The sequence below is a fragment of the Gekko japonicus genome, unplaced genomic scaffold, assembly GCF_001447785.1.
Source record: "Gekko japonicus isolate JY-2015 unplaced genomic scaffold, Gekko_japonicus_V1.1 scaffold49, whole genome shotgun sequence".
Taxonomy (NCBI): domain Eukaryota; kingdom Metazoa; phylum Chordata; class Lepidosauria; order Squamata; family Gekkonidae; genus Gekko; species Gekko japonicus.
The window spans coordinates 679,733-697,643 of record NW_015173674.1 but is presented as its reverse complement, the minus strand read 5'-3'; the positions used below and the strand labels follow the sequence as shown (position 1 = coordinate 697,643).

General features: G+C 45.0%; 1 protein-coding gene across 1 annotated transcript in view; it reads left to right on the top strand.

Annotated features, from left to right (window-relative positions):
* The window catches only part of CDH23 (cadherin-related 23), a 797,360-nt gene that overhangs the window by 539,912 nt on the left and 239,537 nt on the right, over window positions 1-17,911 (top strand). Inside the window, exons 17-19 of the mRNA XM_015422891.1 lie at window positions 4,404-4,476; window positions 7,032-7,148; window positions 10,164-10,276. Coding sequence (XP_015278377.1) covers window positions 4,404-4,476; window positions 7,032-7,148; window positions 10,164-10,276 — 303 coding nt within the window. The remainder of the gene's footprint in view (window positions 1-4,403; window positions 4,477-7,031; window positions 7,149-10,163; window positions 10,277-17,911) is intronic.

Sequence of the window (17,911 nt, the reverse complement as noted above, 5' to 3'; positions counted from 1 at the left end):
CAGGTCTTCGCAGCTAAGGAAGGGGACCAACTGCCGCACCAGCCGTAGATGATGAAAGGCTGCTTTGGCAGTGGCTGCCACCTGGGCCTCCATCGTTAAGTGGGGTCCAGGAGCACTCCCAAACTCCTAACCTCCGAAGCTGGCACCAAAGGTTGCAGCTAAGGAAGGGGACCAACTGCCGCACCAGCCGTAGATGATGAAAGGCTGCTTTGGCAGTGGCTGCCACCTGGGCCTCCATCGTTAAGTGGGGTCCAGGAGCACTCCCAAACTCCTAACCTCCGAAGCTGGCACCAAAGGTGCCCCATCGAAGGCTGGGAGCAGGAGCCCCAATCCCATACTGTGCCATAGGCACAGGACCTCTGTCTTCGCAGGGTTCAGCTTCAGCTGACTCAGCCCGAGCCATCCAGATACAGCCTGTAATGCCCGGTGAAGATCTTCTGGGTCGGAGTCTGACTGACCGCCCAACATCAGATAGAGAACATCATATAGGGTTCATTAGATATCATTTCCCTGGCCACCGTCGTCCAAACCCACCCTTCCGTCACCGCGTTCAAAATTCAGCGGCTGCTCGGTCTAATGGCAGCAACTACGTCCGTCCTCGTCTTTGCGAGACTCAAAATGTGTCCCTTACAATTAGGGTTCATTCGCCACTACGACCTGTCAACAAATGCACACACTGTCATCCTATCCCCTCCCCCCAGCATTCAGGACTCTTTAATTTGGTGGACTGTCCCTTCAGGGAGCGCCCTTCCACCCTCCATCACCGGAGGTCACAATTACTACGGATGCCTCCCTGATGGGATGGGGTGCACACTCCATGGCGCTTTCTGTCGGAGACAAATGGGATGCGCAGACGAGGAAAAAACACATAAACTTCCCCGAACTCCTAGCCATACGACACGCCATCACCTCTTTCCTCCCCTTACTCAAGGGAAAATGTGTCACAGTCCTGACGGACAACACCACAGCACTGTCGTATATCAACAGGCAGGGAGGCACGGTGTCCTAACGCCTATGCAACCTGGCCATCCAGTTCTGGGAGTTGTGCATCGACAACGACATATTTCTCATTGCCACTCACATCCCGGGCCACATGAACATGCAGGCAGATCATCTAAGTCGAGCCGGACTCAGTCTACACAAGTGGGGGATGAATCCAAAATACCTCCTCCCACTCTTCCACAAGTGGGGGACTCCCCTAGTTGATGTCTTTGCGACCAGAAGCAACAAAAAATGTCATCTCTTCTGCAGTCGAGGAGGCAAAGACCCACAATCTCTGGGAGATGGCCTCCTCTACCCTTGGTCATCAGGGCTCCATTACCTGTTCCCACCCTTACCTCTGCTTCTGAGAGTGGTACGCAAGATTCTCAGGGAAGCCGCGGACTGTACCCTAATAACACCATGGTGGCCAAGACAGCCTTGGTTTTCAATGGTCCTCGAGCTTTCACGGGGAATATACCATCAGTTCCCCCCGGCTCCAGACCTCCTCCTGCTCTCAGACTCCCCCGTCTTCCATCACAACATACCACAGTTGAAACTGACGGCATGGCAGGTAACGTCACAGGCTTCTCCTCCCATGTAGTTAACGTCCTCCTGAATTCAAGGAAACCCACTACACGGAAGTCTTATACTTATAAATGGAAGAAGTTCTGCTCTTTCCTCGGTGAGAACTCCACTCGAGCCACCTCAGCTGGCCTCGACAGAGTTTTTCGTTTCCTCCTCTCCTTAGCTGACTCGGGACTTTCCCACTCTTCATTAAAAGTTTACTTGGCCACTCTTTCGGCCTACCAGTTGAAGGATGTACTTTGTTTTCACATCCAATTTCGAAAAGGTTTTTAAAAGGTTTGCTTCACCTTTACCCTCCTGTTAAAACTCCAGTTACTCCATGGGACCTTCCTCTAGTTCTACGCCAACTGACAAGGAAGCCCTTCAAGCCACTCGCAACATGTGAGCTCAAACTTCTGGCTTGGAAAACGGCCTTTTAAATTGCCATCATCTCGGCTAGGCTAGTGGGAGAGATACTGGCTTTCCGCCATGACACACCCTACCTGTCGTTTTTGCCAGATGGAGTACGACTAGTACCGGACATTTCCTTCCTGCCGAAGGTGGTGTCAGAGTTCCACCTACATGCTGAGGTCTTCCTCCCAGACGTCTTTCCAAACCCTACGTCAGCAGAGGACAGACTACTACACACTCTAGATGTCAAGCGTGCTCTTTTGTTCTATCTCCAAAGAACGCATCCAACCAGACGAGACCCGTAACTTTTCGTCTCGTACGCTTCAGCACGGCTAGGCAGTCGCATCACGGCTCAGCGCCTCTCGAAGTGGATTGTAGGTCTCATCTAAATCTGTTACCTACTCGCCAAGCAGCCATTGCCTGGTCCTATCAGGGCTCATTCCACCAGGGCTGTCGCGACTTCCACTGCCTTCCTACAGGGAGTGCCACTGCCGGACATTTGTAAAGCCGCTACCTGGGCCATGCCTAACACCTTCATCAGGCACTACACCCTAGACGTCCATACGAACACCGGTACCAACATGGGACGTCACATTCTGTCTTCGGCTGCGCAGTAAAAGACCTGCCAGCACCCACCTCCAGGTAGGCTACTGCTTGCTAATCTCCCATGGGTGTGAAGCACAGAGACCACGTCGAAGATAAGCAGGTTGCTTACCAGTAACTGCTGATCTTCGAGTGGTCATCTGTGCATTCACACCACCCATCCTCCTTCCCCACTGCTGTCAGCTTCTACATTTTCGAATGGGGGTTGATTTGCAGCGGTACTTTGAAGGAACTGGTCGGATGTTCGCGCCCACCCCTCTGGGCATGCGCGGTGGGGTTCCTGCGCATGCCCGGAGGGACTGGGCACGAAAATCCATTAAAATAGAGCTTACTACAGCACCGATCGATCCAGCGCGTGCACACTAGATACCATGGGTGTGAATGCACAGATGACCACTCGAAGATCACCAGTTACTGGTAAGCAACCTGCTTTTTCTGTCAGAGCTCTCTCAGCCCCACCTACCTCACAGGGTGTCTGTTGTGGGGAGGGGAAGGGAAAGGAGTTTGTAAGCCGCTCTGAGACTCCTTTGGGTAGTGAAGGGTGGGGTATAAATGCAATCTCTTCTTCTTCTTCTTCTTCTTCATCATCATCATACTCAATATATTCTTAGTGTCCTTTCCAGCCAAATGGGACAGTCCTAATATCTCTTTGAACTACCTTTGACTATTGACAGTGGGATTTTAGAAATATTGGTTTCTGCTGTGGTACAGTGCCTATCTGGGTGTTTTCATCCCCTACCCCATGTAGAAAGTTTGTATTCCCTCACTGCAGTTTACTGTGGTCTTATATGGGATAGTGTTCTTTGCACTGAAATATGATTTGTTTTTCTTGTATGTGTGTTGGTAATTCCTTCTCAGAATGTTTGTGAAATAATTTAATGTCTTATAAAAAGGTAGGCTAAACTATGTTTTGATTTAATTCTTGGCCCTATCGTCTGGGGTAAATTCCTAGCCCAGTGGCAATTTTTTGGAAGAATATAGAAAGGAGTGGATCACATGAAGCTGCCTTATACTGAATCAGACTCTTGGTCCATCAAAGTCATTATTTTCTACTCAGACTGGCAGCAGTTTTTCAAGGTCTCAGGCAGAGGTCTTTCACATCACCTACTGCCAAATCTTTTAACTGGAAATGCCAGGGATTGACTTGGGATCTTCTGCATTCCAAGCAGATGTTCTACCCCTGAGCCACAACCCCTCCCTGGAACTATACATTTTCCCTCTTAGGACACTGTCAGCTTCATGTTAACAAACAGTGACTTGCTGAGAATACTTCCCTGGGATTCTGAATGGCCACTTACTGCTTACAGGGTACAAAATGACCTCAGAAATATACCAACTTTGACATTTGGAGTGTCGGGGAGGGTGACTCCAGCCTATAAAATGTATTTGGGGTATTTTAAAAACAAACAAACAACCCATGAACTGTTTTCCCCAGGAAACACTTTTCCAGGGAATTCTTTTACAGTACTCTGTAGAGAGACAGCCCCTCCTGATACTCATTGTAATATTTCAATTTCATAACAGGTGAAAACAGGTAACTAAAATGTGTTTCACATTTTCTGTCCATCCCCTTTGAAAGGAGCATAGGGTCAAGATGGTATTCCAACTTGAGAAATAGAATAGCGCTCTGAACATATGTCCCAATTTTTATTTTGATATTTCCGTGTTCTGATACCTAAGTGTTTCTATCGTATTTCAAACAGAATGCAATCCACATTCCACATTTTGCCAATAAATTAGGTGGTGTTATATTTCTGGGTATTTATGTCATGCTTCATGACAGAATATTGCTGCTGTCTTGCAGGTTTACATTATGCTTTACACTTTTCTTTTTAACTCTGTAGGATGAAAATGACAACCCACCCACATTCAGCAAGCCTTCCTATGTCATTACAGTCATGGAAGATATTATGGCAGGTATGGGAGATGTTCCTGTTGTTGACAAAACTGCCCTCTGAAAAGCAATATTCTGGGTGACAACTTGCCATGTCAATGATGAATTAGCAATAAATATCAAGAGAACCCTGGTACTGTTGACATTCCCAGAATTTCACTGGGACAGGCTGACTAGCACATTTCTTTCTTTCCAAGATGTGCAAGATACCCCAACAACATGAGGGAAGGGGTTGTGTGTGTGCGATGTTCAAGTGCAACACAGAAATGTTAAGAAAGGTATTTTGTGATTCTAGTACGAAGAAGCCATTTGTTACATCTTGCTACCAAAAAAGCCAGGGTGCAACACACCACCAGCCCCATTTCAGATCTGCATGCTTGCTAAGCATTTTGCACAGGATCTTAATAGTTAAGACCATGACCTGAGACATCGGTTTCCCACTCCTACTTTTTCATTTTTGTAACATCCAGCCTGTTCTGGTGAATTTGAATGCTTGCATACTCTTTTTAGTCATTTTGTTTGCCATAAGGAACAGAGCTCTCTTTGGGAACCGCACTAGGAGTCTACTCCAGGGAAAAACTTTAGGAGAGTTTCAGAATATATGACAGCCCAAGGGCCTTCCTGTGAGACAAGAATTGTTATTTCCTATGTCCTATTATTTAATGGCTAATAATTGTTAATTTTGTTATTTAACTGTTAATTTATCAGTGTTAGTTTTGTTATTGTTAATGTTGTTATTATTGTTAATTTATTATTAACTAAATTCTTAATTTAGTTAATAATTGTTATTTACTATTTTGATATACTAGTTAAATATAAATTGGAACTGACCCCAAGGTTTCCATAGGAGAAGGCTGACATAATCATAGATAGGGTCAAGGGAAGGGAGGGTGGGAGAATGAGGCCCCTTCCTAAGCCAACTGCATCCTAGTCTCTCCCCTCTCAGACTCCCTCAGCAGTCATTGTACCCCGCAGAAGAGAAAATGAGGCCCCTTCCATTGGCTTGCTCTGTCCAGCTGTCACCAGACCCCTCATGTCTTGGATTCTATTGGCAGCCCATCACCCTGAAGAAGGGGCAAATGAATAATGAGGGACTTCCCATTGGAACTAGAGACAGCAGTGAATAGCCCCAAGAACAGCAGGAGGACTGAAGAGAGAACTTTGCTCCTCAGATCCTGCCACTGCTGCTGCAAATGAAAGGAAGTCTGCAGCCTCAGGGGAGGAGACAGGGTTGCCAACCCTGGGTTGGGAAATTCCTGGAGATTTTGGGGTGGAGCCTGGGGACAGCAGAGTTTGGGGAGGGACCTCAGCAGGATATAGTACCATGGAGCAGCCAACCCTCCAGAGGCAATGACCTCTATAGCATGGAGATCAGATGTAATTCCAGGAGATCACCAGAACCCACCTGGGGGTTGGTAACCCAAGCAAGAGAGCCCATCAGTCGGAATATCAGCATCCGGATTCTCCACACCATCCCACAGCCTATTCCCAGGAGGGAAAGTGCCCCTATGGGCATGGCCTGAGAAGAGAACTAATAAGCAGCTGGGACAACAGGAGACCAGGATTAACTTCTCACTTGGCTTTGTATATTCTGAATTGAAATGCAGGGTATAAGTGTGTAAACCAATAGTCACATTCCAGAATCTAGGAATTCTGTTTCCCACCCATTGTTGCCTACCAATACTTGTCCTCCTTAGCCCTGATAGATCAACTGTTAATCCCTAGGGGAAAAGCTAATGAAGATCCAGAGAGGTATAATATCCTTTCTTGATCCCCTCTGCCTCCAGCCATTAATACCCACTCTTTAAAGATCAATTTCAAAGTCCCCTTCACCATTGACTTGTCAAACTTGCAAGCACCACTAAACTCTGACTCTCATGCATAACTGGAGGGTAGACTCCAAATCAGAACTTCCGGGATCCTTGTGCTTTTAAAAAGGCTTCAGTCTTTGGGAGGTGTCAGACAATGCTCATCCAGGGGATTTTCTTGTCCCTTGTATTATCTGATACCAGTCTCTAAATATCCAGTTCCTAGCCTGACAGCCTGTTAAGATACCAGATCCAACTGAAGTGAAAGAGTTATATTTCATTTCTAAACTTGCCTGTTCCTTTGATGTCTATAAACAAAACACCTATGTTTGTTTAACTGCTAGTGATAAAACTGTGGCTCAGTGGTTTGCAAGGTACCTAGATGGTCAGCTGGCCATCCACCTGCCTAGCTAGAAACTGTCACTGCACACCGGGCCAGCAGCAGTGGACCCAGCATGGGGTGTCTGTGTGTTGGGGAAAGAAAGTGACAAAAACAAATGTAATAACAATGAAAGTGAAACATGGTTTAAATGAAAGCATAATGGGGGGAAGTGTTTAAATTACGTTCCTTTCTTTGTGGATGAAGAGCATGTCTTTTTCTTCCCAGATTCTGGATTCTAAGTCTTTATCCCACAACTTTAGCTACAAAGTGACTTAGTTCCAAATGACTTACATAAGCATAAATTATAGCCAGTTTAACATGGCTTGTGGGAAAGGCTGGTGGTATTACCTGAAGAGTGAGAATCTTCATTCCTTTCTTTTTGCGTTAGGTGCAACAGTGCTATTCCTAAATGCCACTGATTTGGACCGATCAAGAGAATATGGTCAGGAATCCATAATCTTTTCCTTGGAAGGCTCCTCACATTTTCGGATTAATGCTCGCTCAGGTGAGCACAGCCATAAGACCATTCCCCGTCTCTTTCGTGTTCCTAGCCCTTTTGCAGCATGTATATTTGCTCCCTTCTTTCCCTCTTCCTCTTGTACTGATGGCAGGAAGCAGCAACCACAGCCATGGGTGCTGGGCAGGTGAAGTAGCTGGGGCCTGGGGAGCGGAGTGGGAAGAGTGCCTAGCTCAGTTCTGCACAGTGATTTGAAACGATCAGGTAAACCTTTGGCTGCAGGTCCTATTACTAATGTGTGCTGCACCTTTAATTTTGCTGTAGCCCTCGGAATAATCAAGCTTGCAGCACAGCAGAGAAGAAGACTGTAGGTTGCGATAATCTTGTACTTACAAAAGACCGTGGAAGTATTTAATAGAGTCATCTTGGCTGTATCTCCTGTAATTCTTCTCTCACACAGTATCACATTCAGGATCCTGTATTTAGAATCACTGTGCTGATAGGGACCCAAAGGTTCACAGTAGACCAACCGAGGCAAGATTCATCCCTCCATAGGGTTGCTAACCTCCAGGTGGGGCCTGGAGATCTCCTGGAATTACAACTGATCTACAGACAATGACAACAGAGATCAGTATCCCCTGGAGAAAACGGCTGCTTTGGAGGGTGGATTCTATGGCATTGTACCCCACTGCAGTCCCTCCCCTCCCCAAACCACGCCCTTCCCAGGCTGCACCCCCAAAATCTCCAAGCATTTCCCAACCCAGTCCATCTACTAGTCCCTCCCCCAGTCTCACCCCACCCCTGTAATCAACCTATACAATCCAGCATACTCAGTTCCCAGCTTGCTCTAAACACACATCACTTTAATTGTGAGGGGTGCCCACAGTAGATACTGGGAATGGGAGAGGGTTAAAAATTAATCTAGATCAGAGCACTGCAAGAGGTTAAAGAGGTTCTCTCTAAAATTCATTTGCCTCTGAAGTTTTTTGATATCCATTAATCTGTAGACTGGGAAAAATTAATCAGTAAGGGGGGGGGAAATTTTAAATATGAGTGTGTCTCAATGATGAATTGCTCCTTTTTGTCCACAAAGTTACATCCAATTAGGTACACCTTCCTAGGGCAGGTTCAGCAAATTTCAACAAGGAACTCCTACAGAAAAATTCCTACTCCTCCAAGACCACAGAGCAGAACAACAGGATCACCCCCTTTCTCCTCCCTTCTGCATGCATGATGCTCTTCTCTATATAGACAGTATTTCAGCATGGAGGAGTAATCATGACTGAAAATGATCTCAGATCAAAAGCCACTCAAAGCCCTTTCCAAATTACTTCTCAGGCCAGTTAACGAGGACAACAGACTGAGACGGGCACAGCCTGGTTAGCAAGGGGCAGCTGAACACTGTGCAGTTGGATAACATGTTGCTTGTCAGCCTACTAAATATAAAGAATCTGGAATGGGATATATTGTATTAAATAATTCCACAGTCTTGTGTAAGTACAAGGGGTGCCATTTTACTGATCATTGCAACCTACGGTCTTCTCTGCTGCACTGCAAGCTTGGTTATTCTAAGGGCTACAGCAAAAATACGGGTTCAACACACAATGTTCCCTCTAAGCTGTGGATTCTTGTGAGCAAAAATTCCACTTTGTGAGCTACTGACATTAAATTTGTGAGCGAGCCATTTGGCTCCTACATAAATTGGTTTGCTCTGGAGCCATCCTTCCTGAGCTCAGACAAAAATGTGTGAGCTGGAGGCCAAAAAACTGTGAGCTAGCTCACACTAACTCAGCTTAGAGGGAACACTGACTAGTAGTAAGACCAGCAGCCAAAGGTTTACCTGATCCTTTCAAATCACTATGCAGAACTGAGCTAGGCACTCTTGCCCACTCTACTTCCCCGTCCCCAGCTACTTCACCTGCCCAGCACCCACGGCTGTGGTTGCTGCTTCCTGCCAACAGTGCACTAGCCCATCTTTTCCTAGGGCCTGAGAAAGTTCATTTGTCCTCCAAACCCTCCCCACTATTTCACTTTGTCTGCATTCTATTGCTATCATCTCCTCTCATAGCAATTAGAATTTCTGTGAGCATTCCATGATGTTATTGTCACTCAGCCAATGATCAGAGCAGTATGCACGTTTTTTGCATGCCCTGTGCACTAGCACAGTGGTTCTCAACATTTTTGTTATAGTGACCCAGAAGCACTGTGTCTTGTGAGTAAAAATTCTACTTTGTGAACTACTGGAATTAAAGTTGTGAGCGAGTGATTTGGTTCCTATATAAATTAGTTTGCTCTGGAGCCATCCTTCCTGAGTGAAGACAAAAATGTGTGAGCCGGGGGCTAAAAAACTGTGAGCTAGCTCACACTAACTCAGCTTAGAGGGAACACTGCCCAGAAGTCCAGATTTACTTGCTATAGTGGCCCATCCAAGGGTGGCTCAAGGTTTTTGGGTGACCTAGGCAAACTATGACCTTGTCCCCCATCTGGTTCAATATTCCATTTTCTACAATGGCTGACCAGATGTTTTTGAGAAACCAATAAACCACAAAGGATGCAACTACCCCCACCATGAACCCTGAGCAAATGGCATTATGACGCACACAGGCTTTGCATATGGAGGTTACATTCCAGCCTTTGACTCACTCTCCTTCTCCATTACTCCCTCTAATCCCCTCTAAGATCCTAAGAAACTCAGTCTAGAAACCATCAGGACATGTTTTACTTTATCAATATATATATATATCAATATACATACGCAGTGAAGAAAAAATACCAGCTAATATATGACATGAAAGATACTGTTTCCAGTGTCAGATCTTGTTTTCCAAAATACGAAAGAGAATAATGGAAAGGGCAAGTGCAGCCATTAGGGAGGGTTGGCCCACGACCCACTTTCAGAGGCTTCTTGGCCCACTTTTGGGTCTAGTCCCGCATGCTGGGAACACCACACTAGCATGTCCACATGTATGCTTAGGTGCCTTGTAACTTTTCTGTCTTTCAGATGCCACAAAGCGTCAACCTATCATCTCTTCTTGCTCATTTCACTTTTTTTGTCTTCTACAGGGGAAATCACCACAACATCTCTTCTGGATCGGGAAGCTAAATCAGAGTATATACTTATTGTGCGGGCAGTGGATGGTGGTGTGGGTCACAACCAGAAAACAGGCATTGCCACTGTAAGTTAACCTTACCATTTTTTGTTTCTCAGTGCAACTTTGTGAGCCTGCTGCTCAGGGCCACAATTTGCATGTGCAAAGCCCGTCTTGAAAGAATAGGAACCTTGTGTATTTACAGAACACATTAAGATACAGAGGCTCTCATGTTTCCTCCACTGGCATTTGAAACCATACAAAGAGAAAGGACAGCCACTAGTTTGAATATATATCCATATACATATATATGAAAGGTATGGCACTTTGAATTTGTTTTGCAACAAACCCGGTTTTTATCACAAATACTTTAAAATAGTTTAGCATATTTCTCTATTATCTGAGAGAGGGAAGATCTTTGTATGGAGAGCCAAGGTGATCAAAATCCTGTGTACTGTATTTTAAAGGGTGGTGCATTTGGCAGTCCTCTGAGCAGTGAACATTTTCATTTACTCCTTCAGAGTACGGAAATAGGTACTGTTACTCCAGTGAGCTCCCTTGGGAGTGTTTGCATGGAATTCACTAAACAGACCACACTTAAAGCTTCAAACAAGCATCATGATCTGCAGCAGTATCTCTTAACATACTGTTTGAAGTTACTTGACTTTCCAGTTGTAGCCAAGAAGACTCCCACCCACTTCCCTTGTCTTTGAATATTTTGTGATGAAAAAAGGACAAGCTGTGAAGGAAATCCTCTAGGGAGCAATGCATCCTAGATCATTAAAAAGAGACCATGGGGAACAAGAGGAAAGACACTGCTGACAATAGTTGTGCATCAGCCCCAGGAGACGGTTGTTTCCTTCTCTTTTCCTTTTTACAAAAGAGCCCTAGATAATCATATGACATGTGCCTCATCATGACAAGTCCCCTCCAAACCATCCCCTGCATGCTTATATGCATATCAAAGAGATCACTTGTGCATACTGATTAGGAGGCTGTGTCCAAAGATTATGCTGAGATGTCAGAAATATACCTAAGCTACCCCTAGGTAGCACCAGTATCCCGTCTAGACATTGCCTAAATCACATAGTAGGGAATGGCAACTGATCTCTATTTGTAAAGTCCTCACAAAGTAGATTACAATACTCCTGTTCCTTTAAGGACAAATACATTTAATGTTGTTGTTTTGTTCAGCATTTCTGCGCCCTCTGCACCACGAATTTCAGGAACACAAGATCTGCTAGAGAGTTGTTAATAGATTTGGTCCTGGGTTCAAACATTTGCTGTACTATTAAGTGCATTAAATATTGTCGGTCCAGTCACCATGCTTCCATTTAACCTACCTCACAGGATTGTTGCAAGGATAAAATCTGAAAAAATGATGCAAGATGGCTGCAGGCAGAGTATCCATCTAGACCCTTCACCTGTAGCCACCTTGGACTTTGCATTTCCTCCTCTAATCTTTATTTATTATTTATTTATTTAGAATATTTATATGGCTCCTCTCTGGAGACCTGCTTCAGGTGACTTACAGCCAATACAAGAAAACCATTAAAGCAAGCATTAAAAACCAAGCTACTTTAAAAATGTGAGCATTAAAAAACAGGTCACACCATCAAACGACAATCAACTAAAAAAACCCAGACCAACATCATCAGCACCATTAAAAAACAAGCCAGTGAACGACAACAGCATAGAATATGCACAGAGCAGCCTACAATGACATAGATAAAATAATCCTCAAGCCAGAAGCAGACCACAAAACATTTAAACTACCGGCCAGGTTCCAATTTGTCCTATTTGGGCAAACTAATTGAGAGAGTGGTGGCGATTCAGTTGCAGAGTTTTTTGGATGACACCTCCAGATCATTTCCAGTCTGGTTTCCGACCAGGCCATGGGATGGAGACAGTACTGGTCGCCCTCACGAACGACCTTTGGAGGCATCTGGATCAGGGTAGTTCAGTGATATTGTTGTTGTTGGACTTGTCAGCGACATTCAACACGGTCGACTACCAACTACTGATCCACTGCCTTGTCAATGCTGGGATTCAGGGGTTTGCCTTACAGTGGCTCTCCTAGTTTCTCCAGGATCAGGGACAAAGTGTGGCTGTTGGGGAACAACTCTCCCAAAGGCACCCGTTAGCCTGCAGAGTGCCCCAGGGAGCGATGCTTTCCCTGATGTTGTTTAACATCTAGATGCGCCTCCTTGCCCAGATTGCCCAGAAGTATGGACTGGGGTGTCACCAATATGTGGATGACACCCAGCTCTATCTGCTGTTGGGCGGCCAGTCTGACGCTAGCCTGGAAGATCTGGACCTAGCATTGAAAGCCGTGGCTGGTTGGCTTAGACTAAGTCGATTGAAATTGAATCCAATGAAGATGGAGGTTCTGTGCCTGAGTTGGAGCAGTCTGGGGGTAGGGCAGCCCCGTAGCTAGGGACGTTTTTGGGAGGGGGCCATGGGGGGCCGGCAGCTAATTTAAACAAATGTTCCAGAGGGAACCACAACAATGTTGGTTTTATTCTCTTTCGCTCCACTTTCCCAGTTTTATACCCTGCTTTTCTCTACCTTCAGGAGTCCCAAAGTGGCTTATAATCACCTTTCCCTTCCTCTCCCCACAACAGGCACCTTGTGAAACAGGTGGGGCTGGGAGAGTTCTGAGAGAACCGTGACTGCCCAAGGTCACCCAGCAGGCTTTGTGTGGGAGGAGGAGAATGGAATCAAACCCGGTTCTCCAGATTAGTGTCTACCACTCTTAACCACTACACCATGCCGGCTCTCAGAGGCAGAGGAAGGCTTTGTGGAGAATTGATAATAACAAATCAGAATCTCAACCAAACTTTAATATTTTTTTTAAAGTTTGAGAGGGAACTGTTTCAAACAATGTTGCCCCTGACTTTTGAACCTGAACTGGGGAGTCCACTTTTGGCTTTGTTTGTGATATGGGAATTTTAGAAAATCTTGAATTTGAACTGGGAACCTGATGAATTCAGACAGGGACGTAGCTCTCTGGGGCTTCAATACCTGAAGCTTTTTTGAAATGTGGAGGGCAGAGAGATAAGCAACGCTGGCCTTTGTCATTGTTTAATTAATTAATTAATTAATTAATTTCTTCACATTTATAGCCCACCCTTCTTGGAAGCAGGCTCAGGCTGGGTAACAACATTTCATTTATACAAAATATATTAGTTAATACAATACAATTTAAATTTAAAACATCATCCTAAATATTAAAATATTAAAATGGTGGATTTATTTATACCCTGTTTTTCTAACCAAAGCAGCTTTTACGTCCTCCTGCTGCCCTCCATTTCATCCTCACAACCACCCTGTGAGGTGGGTCAGGCTGAGAAAGCATGACCGGCCCAAGGTCACACATTCAGTTCTCATGGTCAATAATGAGTGGGGCATTCCACGCCAAATCAAGAAATTGGGCTTGTATCATAGTCATGAATTTTAGGTTTTTTTAAAAGCTTAAATGAACTTAAATTCACAAACACCTCCCCCTCCACACCCGCAGTGACCGTTGTTCCACACCCAGAAGATGACAAAAACCCCGCCAGGATTGCTTCCTGACCCCAGAGTGGCGACCAGCATTTCCCTGGGCATGTAAAAAAGGGCCACGAGAACTGAGCGCTGAGGCAACCCTTCCTGCCCTCCCTCTCATGATCTGCCTAAGTTCACAGAATCTGCATTGCTGTCAGATGGCCATCTAGCCTCTGTTTGAAAACCTTCAAAGAAGGAGAGCCCACCACATCCCGAGGAAGCCTGTTCCACTGAGGAACCACTCTAACTGTCAGGAAGTTCTTCTTAATGTTTAGCCGAAAACTCTTCTGGTTTAATATCAACCCATTGGTTCTGGTCCAACCTTCTGAGGCAACAGGAAAAAAACTCCACACCAAAAACCACATACAGTATCAGAGAATTCAAGCAAAGAGAAGAAGAAGAGTAGGTTTACAACAAAAGTGGCTTACAATCTGTTATGTACACGGACCGCCACTAGGGGTCCGCGGCTGAAGCAGGAACTTGGTCCCAAAGACAATGGGAACCTAGGATCTTAGTCCACCGGGAGTCCACCAATAGCACCCTTGGCGGGATATTCAAACCCTCCAATGGGAACAGAGGTGTGCCAGGTGGAGTGTATATAGTTGGCCTTGCAGGGCCATTTTGTGTGAATTGTTTGGAAGTACAATAAACTGAATGCATGTCGTAGTTTGAGTTCTCCATGTGTCGAACCCAGTACTTTTCACAATCACATTCCCTTCCTCTTCCCTCGGGTTGTGAGGTCTGAATTGGGAAATACTTGGAGATTTTTGGGGTGGAGACTGTGGAGGGTGGGGTTTAGGGAGGTGAGGCACTTAACTAGGGTATAATGTCATAGCATCCACTTTCCAGGGTGGCCAAAGGAATCTATCCCCAAACTATTGGGGAATATCCTTCAGTACCTCCTTCTTTAAATGCATTAAATGAAATCACATTATGTAATTACAAAGCAATTCATTTCTTAACAGTTTGGGTGGCATTTTCTAGCTTATCTTGGTAAATCTTAATATTTACAAGTAAATGATGGAAATGTAAAGTGAATAAGGATAATTATTGCAGCCATTTAACATTTTCTTGAGAGGTCCCTACGGGATGTTACAATTAGTTTTAATATTTTTACTGCAAGATAATAAAAGTCATCCTTGGCCAACAAACAGGCAAGCAGAGAACTTCGAAATGGGTCTTGTTGCTATATCACCTTTATCTGTGTTTCATGCTTACATGTGAGGTGAGCTGCTGATGGGATTGTCATCATGGCATTTTCCAAAATTCATCTGGAGCACTTCTGGCATTTTAAATTGTATGTAAGCCACCCTGAGCCAGCTTTGGTTGAAAGGGTGGGGTATAAATCGAATAAATAAAATAAATAAATGGATACATTTAAATTTAATTAGACTCATTTTAACACCTATTTAGTACTTGGTTACCTGATCACAACCAATAAGCAAGATTCAAGCTGAACTGTTGGGTTAGCAGGGCATCCCTGACAATCAATATATTGGTGCACTTTGGCTGCAGTCCTAAGGACAGTTTCCTGGGAACAAGCCTCACTGAAAAGTGGACCAAGATGGATCTTAGAGCAGAAGAAGGCATTTTTGTAGGCTACACACTGGGATGCAAAGGATGCAGAATCCTCAAACCAGAAACAGTCAAGATCTGCAATGTGGTCTATGTTGATGAAAGGGAGAAACCAAGAAATATGGGGAAAAATAGATGTGGTGAACTGACCCCCAAAAGCACAATAGAGAATGGGAGATTGAGGTTAATGCCTCACTGTAAAGCACTGCTTGATTGACAGGCTGCTGCCTGTGTGCCCCCCCCCCCAATTGGTCAGCGCAGACTGAACAGAGTTTTAAAAAGTCTTGCTAGTCTTTGTCAGAGTGAGTCAGTCATCATTTGGACTTTGGCTTGGCAGTTGCCAGTCAGGAGGAGTGTGTGTGTCAGTCTGAGGGAAACAGACAAGTCACTTGGGAAGTGAAGGGAGGCAACTCCTTGCCCTTACTGTGTACCAACACATTGGAGGAAAAGTTCAGAAATCAGAACTTAAAGTCTAAGTGTCAGCCCTAGCTGAATTCCATTTATTCACAGTCTCCAGAACTGGGGATTTAGGTATGACAGAAGGGACTGGACAGGTGGTTGGAAACTGCCAGTCTAGCCAAACAGAAAAAAAGATTATCGCTCCTAGAAGGAGGAAGATATTTCTTCCCTAGTTATTCAGTGGGTTCAACTCAGAAGGGACCCCTGGTTTGTGTGAAAAGGGAAACAGCCTTAGACTCCTCAAGGGTAAAAAGGGAAGGCTGTAATCCGACAATGGAAATATTTAAATACAGCAAGAAATTACTAACTTCCAGGATATTCAGATAGTTATATGATACTTTATTAAGACACATTGGCCCCGGTCACACGCGCAGGAAACTGCGGGGGAGAAGTGTGGCTGTTTGCCCCGGGGCAAACTAACACGCAGTAAAGTGATCATACCTCCTGTGGAGGTTCTGTGGAGGTACCGTGGAGCTTCCGTGGTTACGGAGAGGCGTCGATCACAACACATGCCTGCGCGCAACGAAGAAGCGCGCGGCGCGGCGAACTGGGTTTCTTTTTTTGTGTACACTACGAATGCGCATGCTCCGTTGAGTGCTTATGCGCAACCACGGAGACTTGGGGGGAAAAAAAACCTTCTTCGCAAGGGGACATGGACGGGCGCCGGATGCCACCGGAAACGCGATCAGACGCCCGCCCTTGCCCCGCAGTTTCCGGAAACTAGTACCTCCGAGGTACTAGTTTTTTGCTCCGTTTTATCGGCGGTTCGCCACAGTTCAACCACGGGAGCTCTACGCTCCCCAGATGTTGCCGTGTGATCGTGCCAGGTAACTCCGCCTCTCTTCCGTCTATTTAGCGTGGCTTCTGCTCCGTGTGAACGGGGCCTGTGACTAGCTTTCCACTGCTTAAAGGAATCCTTTTTACCTTTTACAGCTTCCATTAGTTTGTTTGTTAACCATGCAGGCTTTTTCCTATACCTATTTGTGCCTTTCCTAACCTGCGGAATATATTTTTTCTGAGCTTCTAGGATCTTAGTTTTAAATAGTTTCCAAGCTTCCCCAGTGGTTTTGACCCTTTCTACTTTCAGTTTCCTCCCCACATGTTCCCTCATATCAGAGAAGTTACCCCTTTTAAAGTTAAAAGTGGTTGTGTCAGTCTTTTTGGCCAATTCCCTATTTCTTGATCTTTTTATCAGTCTTATTGGCTCTATTTTCCATTTGGGTAAGTTGCTTTTGAATGGAATCCAGCTTGGTATTAATTGTAGACATTTCGTCCAGCAGAGGGTACAGTGCTGCAGCAAGCATATTGGGAAAGTCTGCAGCTGCTTCCTGTCGGTGACTGGGAGTAGTTGGTGTAGTAGTTCCTGATAGAAGTTTCTTTTCTGCCACCATTCTCCTTGTCCTCCCAGCCATTTGTTTACAGTGAAGAAAAATTTTAGTTTTAAATTAAAGTTTCTCTGAATTCCACATTCTTGGGCTTAAAATACAGCTTTCAAGCTTAAATGAAGTCTCGAGTGGTAAGTTTCGTTCCTTCTTCCCTTTTTGTACCGCTTAAAGACCGCTCCATTTTTTTTGGGGGGGGGGTGCATCTCCAACCCTTCCCCACACGCCGCTCTTTCTCTGGTCAATCTAGCAAGCCGAGACTTCTTCACTTATACAGAAGTTTGATTAACTCACTGTTTAGATGAGTTTGATTATTGTTAGGTTTATTTTCGCTTATTTTCTTGTCTGACCTCCGGAGCAGTTTATATCTTGTTATGTTTACAATTATACTGTTGTGATTTTATAAATTTTCTTGTTTTAGTTGTTTTATACAGTCTTTGTAAGCCGCCCTGAGACTGCTTTGCAGAGAGGGTGAGATATAAGTCAAATAAAATAAATAAATAAATAAATAAATAATACCACTCCTTTGATAAAAATGTCGGTTAAAAGGAATGTTTTAGCCTGGCAGCTAAAAGAAACTAAGGTAGCTGCCAGTTGAGTCTTATGGGAGAGGGCACTGCATAGGCAAGGTCCCACTACTGGAAAAAAAAAACCTTTGGCCCTTTAAAGGACTTTTTTTCTTGTTCTACCTGAGCCATGCTGTAGCTTTATGGCATAGCTCAGCTGGGAAGGGATCTGCCAGGCCACAAGGTGGGGGGAA